This window comes from Plasmodium vinckei, assembly GCF_900681995.1.
Source record: "Plasmodium vinckei vinckei genome assembly, chromosome: PVVCY_12".
NCBI classification, from domain to species: Eukaryota; Apicomplexa; class Aconoidasida; order Haemosporida; family Plasmodiidae; genus Plasmodium; species Plasmodium vinckei.
In genome coordinates, this window is record NC_051304.1 from 20,610 (window position 1) to 36,239 (window position 15,630).

The 15,630-nt window shown below is 22.3% G+C and overlaps 4 protein-coding genes across 4 annotated transcripts; 1 reads left to right on the forward strand and 3 right to left on the reverse strand.

The window, feature by feature from the left end:
• Positions 1–1,622: 1,622 nt before the first annotated feature.
• Positions 1,623–3,889, reverse strand: PVVCY_1200060 (PIR protein CIR protein; the record flags this gene model as incomplete). Its single annotated transcript, XM_037634594.1, has 3 exons — positions 1,623–1,898; positions 1,980–3,746; positions 3,875–3,889. The coding sequence occupies 3 exons, from the start codon at positions 3,887–3,889 to the stop codon at positions 1,623–1,625; spliced, it is 2,058 nt and encodes a 685-aa protein (XP_037490678.1).
• Positions 3,890–6,643: 2,754 nt separating this feature from the next.
• Positions 6,644–8,905, reverse strand: PVVCY_1200070 (acyl-CoA synthetase, putative; the record flags this gene model as incomplete). Its single annotated transcript, XM_037634595.1, has 1 exon — positions 6,644–8,905. The coding sequence occupies one exon, from the start codon at positions 8,903–8,905 to the stop codon at positions 6,644–6,646; it is 2,262 nt and encodes a 753-aa protein (XP_037490679.1).
• A 3,170-nt stretch (positions 8,906–12,075) lies between these two features.
• Positions 12,076–13,688, forward strand: PVVCY_1200080 (fam-a protein; the record flags this gene model as incomplete). The annotated part of the gene is made up of 6 exons (XM_008625022.2): positions 12,076–12,176; positions 12,379–12,667; positions 12,768–12,837; positions 12,992–13,098; positions 13,195–13,428; positions 13,584–13,688. 6 exons carry the CDS (start codon positions 12,076–12,078, stop codon positions 13,686–13,688), a joined length of 906 nt encoding a protein of 301 aa, XP_008623244.2.
• Positions 13,689–14,145: 457 nt separating this feature from the next.
• Positions 14,146–14,645, reverse strand: PVVCY_1200090 (fam-c protein; the record flags this gene model as incomplete). The annotated part of the gene is made up of 2 exons (XM_008625023.1): positions 14,146–14,451; positions 14,565–14,645. The coding sequence occupies 2 exons, from the start codon at positions 14,643–14,645 to the stop codon at positions 14,146–14,148; spliced, it is 387 nt and encodes a 128-aa protein (XP_008623245.1).
• Positions 14,646–15,630: the final 985 nt, after the last annotated feature.

Here is a 15,630-nt window from a genome sequence, read left to right on the forward strand (position 1 = left end):
TTATAAATATATAAAGAATTAGAAATACATTATTACTATAATTGTTAAAAATGTATTTGTATCTCATTATTTGAATGTCATGTATTGATATATGTTATTATTCAATTTGAAATATTACACTTTTTATATTATTTCTAATAAATATAAACGCAATTTGTGTTTAAATTTAATATTACGAAATAACTTAATAATTTCTTTTTCTAAATAAATGACATATAATATGTTTAATTTTCTTAATTAATATATAAACTAATAATTCATTTTAGAATATGTAATAACTATGTTTATGTACTAACATTTCTTTATTTATAAATAAATTAATGAACAGTTTTTAGTGCATATTTTGTTTAATTTATAAAATTGAAAAAGTATAATATACAAATTATATTAGTTGAGCTATTACAATTAAAATGAATTGAATATAAATTAGTTTTTGAGTAATAGTTAGTATATATAAAATGTATATTATTCTTTTCATTCTTATTATCTATTTAATATATAATTAATTATAAAAGATATTTTAAACAATAAAGAAAATAAATATAATTGTTTCGTACAATTTAATTTAAATGTATTAATTTTTATTTAAAAATTGTGTTAATACCTTGATTAGAATACCGGATTATATGGGGATGCGATATAACATGGGTTACCATTTTAAGTGCACATTTACACTTATAACCTAAACATATATTATGTATTGTATATTTTATAATAAAACTTTATTTGTTTCTATAATTAAATATTTTCATTTTTAATGGAAAATATAGAATTATTAATAAAATTAATGTTATATTGCTTGATCATGTTGATTCTAATATTACCACATTAAAGCTTGCTTAAATATGTGTTATAATATTTTATATGATCTTGTATGCATATTATTTTTATTTTATCCACCGTTTAATAATATATATAATGGATTTATACCCATATAGTGTATCGAGTAAAAGCAATATATTTGTTCATATTTAATAATATATTAATCTAATATTATTATTGTTGTTTCAGTTATAGCATTGTATACTACAATGAGATAATTAATGCAGTCAAGAAAAATACTATAAACCAATTAATAATTCCCCTTGTTTCATTGTTTTAGAATAAAATATTTAAAAAAAAAAAATATATATATATATATATATATTATTCTCCGCAAAACGAAATATTTAGCATACAGATTTATTAATTTATATATGTATAATAACAAACAATATTAAAAAATTCAAATAAATTAATTAAAACATGTAATTCCTATAAATATATTTTATATAATAGCCATATGATATTGCCATAATTTTAAATTATTTTAGTGCCTAATTATTAATACAATATTTTGTTCATTTATATCTATATATTTTAGAATAATAACATAATTCGATATACATAACTTTTGGAAGTTTCTAGGAAATTTACTAACAAAACATATCATAAAACATACTTATATATGTTCATTTTAACTATTTTAAATAGTTTCATGTTTCCCAATATATATCAAATATGAAAATATTAATTTATTGTATGAAGAGTCTAAAATTTAACCCCAATAAAAACAAAGCATTAATTAATAAAATATAAATTAATATTAAATGTATAACTTCAAAAAAAATTATTAATTAAATTTATAATTCTAAATAATTTAATTTTTTTTTATAAACAAAAAAAATTAACAAAAAAAATAAATTAATAAATGGTACAGGATCAGCCTGCATAAGTTTGTATATATTTAATAATGAATATTTTTTTCTACCAACTGAATTTATAATCGGTTTTAGGTCTTTGTTCCTATCATATGATTTTATAATTATTTGAACCAGTTTTTTCCCTCCAATTGAATTTATAACCTTTTTTATGTTTTTTTTTCTCTTCGATTTGCTTGTCCACCCAAGTGATAGATACTAACGTAAAAATGGGGAAATCATATTTATGTAGAAAATAAATGTTAAATACATTATATTTACTAGTTTCATATTATTTACCTTATACATAATTGCTAAAAAAGCGAATATTGAAATAACTATAATACTAATCCCCGTTATGTCACATTTGGTATTCGTTCCTATACACCATATTGATGGAACTTCTTTCACTTTAAAATTTGCTACAGTATTTACGTTTTCTTTTTTTGTATTTAAAGGATTGCTACCAGAAATTGGTAATGTATCTTGACCAGATGGTGGTGTTTGAGATCTCATATTTCCACCAGTAGGTCCAATTTGGTGAATTAGTGTAGATCTAGTCGGTGAGTCGATTGATTTTTGTTGTGACTGATCAGATGTATTCACTCCACCCCCTAAACTATTTGATCCAGATCGGTTATCACCTAATTGATAAGTGCCGAATTGATTAAATTGGGTAGTTATACTATTAACAGCACCACCGATATAATTAGTAGCTGCACTATAAGTATCTTGCGCAATGGCCTTAGCACTATTATATGCACTCCTGATTTGATTAGCGGTATTTGTTAAAATATTTTTTGAAGATTCATATATACCGGAAACACTAGAGATATAACCCGTAAGATTCAAACTCATTCCCAAATTTCCTAGCCAATTTCCATTGGATTTTCCTGATGGATGTGTTGGGGCCTGATCCCCTGATGCCTTTGACCCATCATCTGAACCCCCTTGACTGTCTGATCCACCAGGTGATCCTCCTTGATCACTTTGTCCACCACTTGCTCCAGTACCTGGTCCACCACCTGTACTTCCTGATAAATTATTTGTGCCTTCTTTTCCATCACCTTCACTATCCGAATTTTCTTTCTGAGTGCTTGAATCCTTTGTTCCACTTTGAGGGGGGGTCCCTGATTTTTGAGATGCTGATAATGGCTCTGGTTGGAATTGTGGTGTCGGTGTCTCTTTTGATATATCTTTTTTCGCCCGTCGCGCAATTTCAGAATGTAATCCACCACAATTTTTAGTTTGTAAATCAACTATTTTATTAGAATCGTTCGAAAACCTTTGATTCCAATTTTGTGGAGTTAAATCTATGAGAGAAATTGTTGAAGCATCCAATACATATTGTAATATTTGTTTTGAGTCTTTTTTTTGTTTGGAAATAACTCTTCTAAAATTATTATCTCTAGTAACGACGTGTTTAATACCCTCTTTTTTAGTATTGGCGTCTTTAATAGCATCATTTCTAATATCATCATATATTTTTTTTAAGAACTCTAATAAATGAAAATATGAATAGCATTCTTTAATATCTTTATAAATACTCACAAATTCCTTGTAACATTTGGAGGAAATTTGTTCGATTTTCTGTTTGTTCTTGTCTTTTTTATATTCAATAACTATACTGCATATATTATTGAGTAAGCTATACAATTCACTCATATACCAAACATTAGCTATCTTATATTCCTGTTTACTACCTAAAATGTTCCAATATTTATAATTTCCTGTATGTTTCTCTAAATTATTTTTATAAGATTCGTCCAATGTTGCGGCTTTGTTTTTTTCTAACTTATATAATTTATCGCCTAGCCACATCATAAATATCTCAATATGTCGGTTACCATTATCTCCTTCTCCTTTAAAATCATTAGCAATATTACCCAATTTTTGGTATAAATATGCTCCCAAAGCGTTAATTCTTTCATTATTATTTGTGCATTTGTATTCCTTTAATTTATTTCGAGGACATTTATATTCGAAATAACTCTTTTTAGAATCAAATTTGGTCACATCGACAATTTCATTATTAAAATATTCATCGACCTCGAGAAGTAATTTACACTAAAAAAGTATGTTTAAAAATATAAATAAAAATAAATACTAATAAAAATGTTGTTGAAATACAATTTAATAGTAATTTGTAGATACTGCAGCATTCAAACAATGTAAAGACAAATACATTTACTTACTGCTTTCTCAGCCATTGTAATGGTATTTTATCTTTAATATGTCGATATTTAGCATCATATTATTTTTATATAAAATATATATACTGAACCAAACAAAATCTGCAATTAAGCACATTCTTGTTATTTTGAATATTTAATTAATATGTAATAATAATATATTATCATTACTATAGGAACATTATGTTTACTTTTTATGGCAATTTATCTAAACCACCTTAAGTTTTAATTAATTTAAACATTTTTCATCATATATCTAAGGCCATTATTTTTAATAAAGATTGAAAATACCCCATTATATAATTTCATGTAGCCTTGTAATGGTTTAAATAAGCGTATATTCTTACAATTATAGGTTTAAACATAGAACAAAACTATATGTTCTTTTGGTTTTTTAATAAAACAATTTCATAAAATATATTACTATAAATATATAAAGAATGAGAAATATATGATCACTATAATTGATAAAAATATATTTGTATCTCATTGTTGACATCATATATTGATATAAGTTATTGTTCCATATGAATATTACATTTTTTAGCATTAATTCTAATAAATGTAAAATTGTATATTTAAATTATAATATACAAAAAACTTGTTATTATTAATTTTACTAAATAAATGATATTTAGTTTGAATTTATATTTTTATTAATAGTGTAAATGAGTACCCCATTTAGAATGTGCATTAACTTTGTATATGAATATTCCAAATATATAAATAAATTTTAATAAATAAATTACACATCATATATGTATCTTTCTAAGATAAATCACAAATGTGCAATTAAAATCGACATGGCACCTAAATGGGTTTTAAAATTAAATTATTATATATAAATATATATTATTGCTCTTATTAACTATTTAATATATAAATACAAACTCCAACTTAAGTTATAAACAATATTTCAATATAATTATTATTCTATTATTTAAATTTGTTACTTTTATTAGTTTGAAATATGCTCTTTATTTAGTGGTAATAATAAACTTTTAGGACGAATATAAGCAGGTTTACCATTTTAGTGCATATGACTACTTAGAACCTAAACATACTATATACTACATATTTTATAACAAAATATTTAGCTCAATATAAAAAATTATATTTTTATTCAAATTATTAATTCCATTAATAATATATGGTTTTGCCGTGCTAATATTCTACAATAAAATTATACTAAGTATAAATTATAATAATTATTTTTTTTTTCTCCATCTTTTCATTTTTAATAATATATAATTAATATATGTCAAAATATTCGAATCAAATGGATTTAATGATTTTTTCGTATTTAATACTTTATTGTTATCATTGTTACTTCCTTCTATATCGCTGTATAGTACAACGGAATATTTAATGCTCTTAATAAAAATACTTTAAATCAATTACTATTTTTCCTTGCTTCATTGTTTTAAAGGATACCATTTTATACCATATGTATTATTTCATAATAACAATATATTTAAATTATTTTAAAGTTTGTATATATATAATAGCCTAATATAAATATTATTGGTTCAAATAAAATTTATTATTATTTGCTTTCTTTACAAAATTAATATTAATTTTAATTATGTGAAGTTTTTCCAATAAAACCATATTTCAATATTATTTATTAGCAAAGTATTTTATTATATGTATAGGGGATATAATAACAACTTTAATTTTATCTGTTATATTATTTATAATTATTATAACAAAATTTTATATGAAATTTTATTAATATGGTTATATTTATTTTTGAACTATTTTAAAATATTATTTATTTATACCTCAAAGTTATAAAACTTAAAATATTGTATATATAGTTCAATTTTTATTGCATTATTAAAAATGGTAGATGCATAAAATGCCTTTTGTAGGTACTGTTATATTATCGAATCTCGATTGATATTTTGTGAATCTATATTTATGATTACCTATTATATGTTGTAATATGCTTAATTAATCTTAAAATCACATATTAACCTGAAGTTATATTATAATGTAGATAAAATTTACAAATGAATCGAATTATATATTATAACTTCATATATAATATTATTATATTGTTCGGATCAAAATACAATTTAAATCAAAATAATAATGACGCAAATAATATGTTTTACTAAATAAAATGCAATATAAAATATAAAGTTATAATATTTCCATATTTAATATATATGAACAAATTATATGAAAATATTATAACATATGGGAAATATTTTATATGACCCTTTCATATTAATGGATATCCCCCTTTTTGGGTGCATATTTAGACATAATTTTGTAATCAAACATACGAGGGCGTCACATATATTTAATCACATTTACAGACATAAATATTATCAAATTATAAAAAATAAAATTACAGTGTACCCCTAGCCCTATCTCAAAACACAGATTCAGTGAACATAACTATAACCCATAATGCATATCCCTGACCCATTATATAATTTGAAAATATAAAAACATAAATTTAAATATTAACAAGTTAAGTGGTAATAAGCAAATTGCTTATATTTTATGTATATATTTCCTTATTTTACGGAAATTGACAAATAAATTTATAAGACAAAAAATGACAAAAGTTTTTTGTGTAATAAAACCAATAAACAACAAATTTTTAATTATTTTAATCATTTATATAATTGGAATTACAAACAATTCAATTTTATTTTCTAAATAAACAAAAAAACAACTTTTTATGTAAGATACAAATGTAAGGGTGAACAAAAGATATAAAATGAAATTCATAATATGGTGATAGTTTATTGTTGACTAATTTTTTGCAGGAGCTTTTTGACCTTTTAATTTTTCTTTATATTTGGATTTCACTTGTTGGAAGTAAAAATCGTAATCATTTATTAATTTAAATCGCTTTACTTTAAAAGTTGGTGTTAAATAATTGGAGGTGTCCCATAATCCCATTGTGATATATATATCATTAATTAAGTTATATCTACTTAAGTTTGTTTTATTATAGGCTTCTAACATATCTTTTTTAATATAATCAACATACTCTTTTTTTTTATTAACTTCTTCATCTAATACTTTATCCATAAACTCTTTTCTAGATATATTTAATTTCTTAAGTATACCATCATTTTCTAAATGTTGTGAAAACAAATTTTTATCAACAGATAAAATTGCCATAGGTCCATCCATTGTATCATCGGCATATGCTACACAATAATTAATATATGGAATCGTTGAGTATAAATTATTTAAAGTTTCTGTTTCTATATATTCTCCTTGAGATAATTTAAGTAAACCTTTAGATCTATCTAAAAATCTGACGGATCCATTTTGATTAATTTGTACAACATCACCTGTTTTAAAATAGTTATCTTTTGTGAATAAGCTTTTTGCTAAATCTTCTTTTAAGAAATATCCTCTAAATAATTGGTCACTTTTAATTAATAATTCTCCTTTTGGTGGTTTTGATTTAGCATCATATGTTTCCCATGTTGATACCTTATATTCAACAGCTTTTATATATGGTCCACCAACCGTATCACCATTTTTATCTTTAATATCTTGTAGAAGAATTGGCCCAGTTGTTTCGGTCATACCAAATCCTTGATATATATTAACATCTAATAGAAGTGATAGCTCGCTTTCGACATCGGATGATAATTTTCCACCACCATTAAAAAACGATTTCAATGATGGGTTTATTTTATTTCTTATTTTTTTAGAAATACCTGTGATCGATTCAACAAGACGATCAAGTTTACCGTGTCGATGTGATCTACGTATATCTAACGCTTTGGTTACAAAAAATTTTTTTACAGATGGAAGATTAGCTATTTCTGTTTGTATATCACCGTAAAGTTTATTGAAAACTTTAGGAACACCAACTATTATACTCGATTCTGATCCTATCAAATCATCTTTAAAATATTTTATATTGTTACTAAATATATTTATTGAAACTGCTCCAGATAGACAATAGTACATAACTATTCTTTCAAATATATGTGACATGGGTAAATAAGATAAATGATATTTTACTGAAAAATAATCAAGTAATTGGGAATTTTTTGATGCTACAAGTGCATTATATAAATTTTTGTTACTTAGCATAACACCTTTGGGTTTTCCTGAAGTTCCAGAAGTATAAACAATCGTATTAATAAAATTTGGAGATTTATTTTGCTTCTTTTTAACTGCACCTCGCTGAGCCAACTTTTCCATAGCATATTCCATCGAATGAATTTCTATGTTATGTTTTTTTGCATCTTGTCCAACTTTCATATATGTATCATATAAATTTTGTTTATCTTTTTCAAGGAGTTCTTTATATTCTATTTCTTCAGCAGTAGATGAGGATTTCTTTGTTTTACGGGAACCTTTTAAGGATTTTTTATCGGTATTATTATTTTTATTTAATTCTTTTTGCTTCTTAGGATCATTATTTGGGATATGATCAAGTATTATAAGTTTTTTTAAATGTGGTAAATCCTTTATTCTTTCTAATATTCCTTGTGCATGTTTTAAGTCTAAACATAGCCATTCTAATTTAGATTCATTTAAAATTTCAATAACTTCATCAATACTAAATCTTGAATGCATAACTAAGGTAGTAACACCAGTATTCATAGCAGCCATATCTGCTACTATCCAATTTAATGAATTATTTCCATATATACCCAATATTTTAAATTTACCATCATTTTCTTTTTCGTCATATAATTTTTCAGGAACACCTCCATCATATGAATCTAAAACAGATGAAAATGCATTAACTTTATCTATCAACGTTTTGAATGTATATGTTTCAGCGCGCTTTCCATGTGCATTTTCAATTACTGCAGGCATATTCTGGTTTTTTTCCCCTGTTTCCATTACTAAATCAAGAATATGTTTATATTCTGGATCTGGTTTATCTATTGCTTTATAAACATCTGACTCATTTTCATTGGACGATGATATATGCACTTTAGCATACGAAATAGCACCCTCCTTTTTATCTTGACATTTATACTTCGACGGTACCAATGCATAAATAATTATCCCCAACAAGCTATAAAGCTTCATTTTTTTATTATTAACAAATTCAATTATAAATAGTTAGATTGAGTGCAAACGTATTATCATAGATAAACAATTATATATTTTTTCATTATATATAAGAAACACGATTGTTAAACAAACGATAAATTGGCAAAAAATACCAAAAACATGAATATTTGGGATATTTTAGTGCACGTGTTTTTTTTCAAAATAATTTTAAACAATTAATGTAATTTCATCAAAAATATCCATTACAACATTTATTCTGAATATTAGTCCAACAACTTCATATTAAAATGAATTATTCTATTTGTTTATGTATGAATTTATATATATTTATAATATATATAAACATATAAATACAAATAAATATATAACCTAACAGACCAAACAAAATTATAATTTTTTTTGGAATATTCAAATTAATTAAAATTTGTAATTTAAAATATATTAATATAAATAATAATATATATTTTATTTATATAAACCTATATATTTTTACAGATAAAATATAATAAGATTGTGACCATATATAGCATGCATGCATAATAATAAAAAAAATAATAACAACAACAATAACAACAACAATAATAACAACAATAACAACAACAATAATAACAACAATAAAAAGAAACAACAATAAAAAGAAACAACAATAAAAAGAAACAACAATGATAATAATAATATATAAGAATAAATAAAAAATCAGAGAAAAGGAAAAATATGCCTAATACGTTTATATTAACCAAACCCCCATTTTAATTTTTCCAAATTTATATATTATAATAATGAATCACAATCCAACTTCTTTCTTTATTCAATAAGTAATTCCGTTTTGTTCTCAACTGCAATCTGCAGCAACCCTTAACGCCTATAATACATAAACATTAATTGAAAATATATAAGTAAAAAAAAAAATAGGTATAATATTTATATGTTCACGTCATTTATTTTGTTTTATTTGACTTATCAAACACTGGGTATTAGACGGGTGGGAAATATATATATACAATTTTATTTTATCATCCATTTAATAATATATATAATGAATTTATACCCATATAATGTATCAAATAGCACATAATATATTTTTCGTATATTTAGTAGCATAATAATCCATTATTACTACTGTTATTATTCCTGATGATATACCATTGTATGTTACAATGAGATAATTAATGCACTCAAAAAAAATGCTTTAAACAGATTAGTAATTTTTTTTGTTTCATTTTTTTAAAGTATAACATTTTATAATATATATCATTTCGCAATAACTATATACTTATATTATATATTTAAGAGTTTGTATATATGTAATAACATAATATAAATATTATTGGTCCAAAAAAAATTTATTATTATATACCTTTCAATAAAATCAGTATTAGTATTTAATTAAATGACGTTTTCACAATAAAACAATATTTCAATATTAGTTATTGTATAATATTTGACTAGTTTATATGTATAGTATATTATAATAGTGACATTTTATCTATCATATTATTTATAATTATTACAACAAACTATAAAATATAATCTTATTAATATACTTATATTTTATCTTTTAACTATTTTAAAATATAATTTATTTATACCTCAAAATTATAAAGTTTAAAAATTAGTAGTGATTAATCAAATATTATACCTTTATGGAAAGTAAATAAAAGCGTATAAAGAAAATTCTATTAATGTTAATTAATTTTAATACAAATGCAAAGGAAATGTAAAAGAGAATAGAAACTACAATTAAAGCTTAAAAATATTGTATATATATTTCGATTTTTATTATATTATTAAAAATTTAATATACATAAAATGGCTTTTATGGATAACATTGTATTGTCGAATTTCGATTGATATTCCATCCATCTATATTTTATGACAATCTATTGTATATTGGTAATATGTTTAATTAATATTAAAAATGTTCTATTAATCTGAATGTATGTTAATGTAGACAACTGTTCTAAATAAGACTTCTTATAATTAATATCCAACCTCATATATAATGCTATTATTACAGCTTAATAGGCATAATATAATTTAAATTAAAGTAATTTTGACACAAATAATATGTTTTACTAAATAAAATCGTTCATCAAGTAAAGAAGCACATTGCGTTATTCATTATTCAATATAGCCAAGGTCAGAAGCTTTATATAATAGACAATTATTATATATCATAACACAATTTCATATATAACCAATATCTATATTAATATATGCAATATAGACATTTTATCTTTATCATATTAAATCAATATTAGCATTCATTTGTATATATTATACTTTATGGAAATATATGATATGGAGCATATTTCATACTAATGGCTATGGTCCCTTGGGGGGGTGCATATTTGGACTTCATTTCGAGATTAAACATACAGGATGGTACATATATTTAATCAACATTTATAGACCAAAAATATGATAAAATTATAAAAAATTAAATTACAATATACCTTGACCCACAATACAAATACATGATCCATAAAGGATGAGTACCCCGCACCAAGAATATTAAAATTAAAAAAAAAATTAATTATATATATTTTTTGACTTTACAACTTTATGCTTCATTATTTTATTTTTATATTTTATTTATTTGTATTTTTTTAAATTTTATATTTACATACTATGTTTTATTGCCAAAAGGGAATTTATAATTTGTATTAATTTATAAAAAAAACATGGGCGTCAAATTACTACCAATAAATAATTTTTATAAAATTAACAATTTTGCTAAAAAATATTGCTTAGTAAAATTTGAATTAAAAGTGACAAAAAAATCCATTTACTTTAAATTTTATATATTATAGTACACTTACATATACAATTTTAAATGCAATTGCAATATTATTATATAAATTCTAATAACAATAAAAAATAGTCAGCATTTAAAGCGACAAAACAAATTAATAATATATAGAATACCAGACAGGTCACTAAATTTTATATTTATTTATATATTAGTATATAATAATACTTTAAAAAATAATTAAATTTAAAAATATGATAAATGGGTGAAATAAATAAATTTTTAAAATTATTTATATTTTTTTAAATAAATATTAAATTTAAAAATTTTTATAAAATCGATTGCTTCGATTTAACATACTTATGCAACCTTTATATTTGTTAATTTTCAATTTATAAAAAATATATTAATATTTTATTTACCATGCCAACAAATGAATAAAGGATACATTAAGATTGCTTTGGTACTTTTAAGTGTCGCAGGATATATGAAAAATATAGCATTTGCAAACGAAAACATTCTAAGCACTGATTCGTAAGAAAATAATTGCAGCATGTATATCTTGATTGAATATAAATATGTATATGTTGTTTATTATGAAAATATTATACATATTTTCGTGGATATGGATATGCATAACAATTGGAAAATAAAAACAAATTCTTATAAATATTTATTTTTTTTAAATTAAAAATACAAATAAAATTAAAAAATATATCACCTTCTCCACTTATAGTTCAAATGAAGAATGTAAACAACTATTATCTGCCGATATTGAACATTTTAAACAACTATTTTCTATCAATTCTGAAGACGTTGAACGTCTATTATGTACCGACCCTAATGAAGCTAAACAAGCAGAGGATGTCGCAGCCGAAGCTTTAGCTCATCTACAATATCATGCCGAAAATACAGATGATTACTACTTATATTCTAAGGAAGATGAAGGAGCAATTATATATTTTAAAAGTTTTAACGGCACTGACATTGGAAAGCTTGATCTTATAATCCCCAACCCTGATTGTGTATGAATTAGCAAGCAATATCTTTTAACTCATGAAACCATTTTAAAATAAAAAAATATATTTGCTAATATATAAATATGTTTTTTTTTGTTATTATTAGTATGATGATATAATAAAAATGTTATGGAATCCCAATGCCGGAAAGTACTTCGATGATTCATTTATTAAAGGTATATAATTAATTTATATAATATGGCTATCAATATTTATGATGTATTTCTTGTCTTGGTATTATCAGTACCCAATTTAATATCTAATATTTTTTATTTTTTTAAATTTAATAATGTTTTATTTTGCATGTATACAAAATTATAATTTTTTTAGGACAGATTGCTCGAATATACAATATAAATTTAGGGATTTTACACCAACGTCAACGCAATATTAGATCATGGCATGGATATTATCATGCATTATGCAGCAAACGTGAAGTAAGGAAAATTGACCTTTTCTTCATCCTTATAGATATACTTTTTTCATATGATTATATCTTAATTTATGAAAATATACTTTTTGTTAATTTATAGTTATCAAGGGACGAAACTGTAATAATCATGGTTTCATCAAATATGAATGACCATGATCATAAAAACAATAAAGATTATATAAATCCTATCGTAGAAAGTGCAAACTCATTCAAGCCTGATATTGATTCTGAAGAAGATATTAGAAATGGAAAATTATCCAAAGTGTATATTAACTTAGTAGGATTTATTATTAAAAAGGAGCCCGACTACATTAAATTTACCTATATCGTTTCTGTAAGAAATATAAAAACTTTTGTAACATAATTTTATTTCATCATTATCAAAAATATATGGTTTCTATATAAATGTGCATATTTATAATATGTCTATTCATTCACAATAAAAATGAAGATTTTACATATTTATTAATTTTTTAATTTTTTTCTCAGGTCGATATAAACATGCGATGGGTTCCAAATTACTTTCTTAGAAGAATCATATACAAAAAAATTTTAGATATCGTCAAATTAAGGGATGTGTTTAAAAAGGAATAAACGTATTCCAAATTAATTTTTTTTTAATTGTGATACTTATATTAATAAAATAGTTTGTTTTCGTGTGTTATCTTTATTTTAAATAATCGTTATATAACACCACTTTGTTTTTTTAATAGTGTTTGATATAAATATGCTTTGTAAATTTTCCAATAATAAAACAAACATAAAAGTCGTAAGACATAATATGCATTAAAAATGGTCAATTAAGTATTTTATAAACATGCACATATAATATAAACTTATATACATACAAATAATAAATACTATGATTATAGCAAATATATCAATCTTATTTCAATTATTAATTATTTTCGGAATATTCTTTCACAAATTATATACAATAATGTAAATAAGCCAAAATATGTTTTATGTAAGTAAATGTATTAGTCTTCTATTATCAATGTATTTATTATAAATTGTATTTATTTTAACATTTATATAATCAACCTTAAACCTAAAACTTAGGTCTCATCCCATAACCCGTAACCATATTGTTTGAACCACAAAAAAACCAATATCCATGGGGTTTCCATTGCCCATCGTAATCACTGCTTTTATTGCCTTTAACATCTTTGTCATCTACATCATCATTATAATATTTAAGATTACATATTTTATCATTATAACCTTCATCATCTTTAGGATCACTATTATTCTTATTATTTAATTGTGTTTCATGTTTAGATTCTATACCACTTTTTTTTACCCCTTTGTTTATTTTTTTGATAGCACGAACGATTCTACTTCTTAATCCCGATGTCTTAGATTGATCATGGTATAAATAAATATAATAATATATGCGTCACAATATACAAATACTCACTATTATGTAATTTTCTATATATTAATTTATATTTTATTTTGACAACTTACTTTCTGTTCGGAGCAATGTATTGATACAGCCAAAAGGCCATATAATACGTTACAAACTAAAATAAATATCCTTTTATTCATTTTTTTTATTAATAGGAAATGTTCTTCGAAGAAGACGGTTTAAATAATATATACGACATATTCCTTTTCTATTTCCATTTTATCGATTATTACTGCAAAACAATAATGATATTGTTTATTATTACAATTTGTTTAATTTAAATTATATAAAATTTTATTACATATTTATAAAAGTATATTATAATAAAATTATATTTTTCTTTTGTTTTAAAACATTCACAAAATTATAATCCTGGAACTATAAGTTATCAAAATTTAATATTTTACTTTTACTTTAATATAAATAATAAAAATAAATAATATAATTTATATAAATGTGTATATTTATTCTGGACAGTTTTTGTTTAATTAAGCCCTTATATTTAATATAACAAAATTATTTTTAATATTTAAAAAGTAAATAAATTAATGCATTAATCATATGTGTATATATCATATATAAATATATAATAACTTTTATCATCAGAGATATAAATGTGCAATTTCTAAAATTATTATATTTATGTTTTTTTTTCCAAATAGCACCCCATTTCGGTATAAAATACATTATTTTAATTATAAACAAATAAGTGTGTGCAACAAATTCAACCTAAAATATTTTTATTACATATTTTTATATAAATAAGTCTTTAGTATAATATAAAGGTTCATTTAATAACATGTATGATACTTTATAAATTTATGTTTTTCTATTTTTGCATGCCTAAATACAAACTTATATATATTAATTATGGTAATAAAATATTATCTACATATATATTGTAAATCAATATATACAACATATGAAAAACAATTAACAAAAGTTATTTGTGTCTATATGCATTCTTATTTTTACGGATCTCAAATGATTAATATTTAATAATATACATTTTATTTACCACTTTTTATAAAAATATTTTTTTCATAGATAGGCACATAATATTTTTATTTATATAATATATTTCGGAATATACAACATCAAATGTATTGTTTCTATTAAAATCGC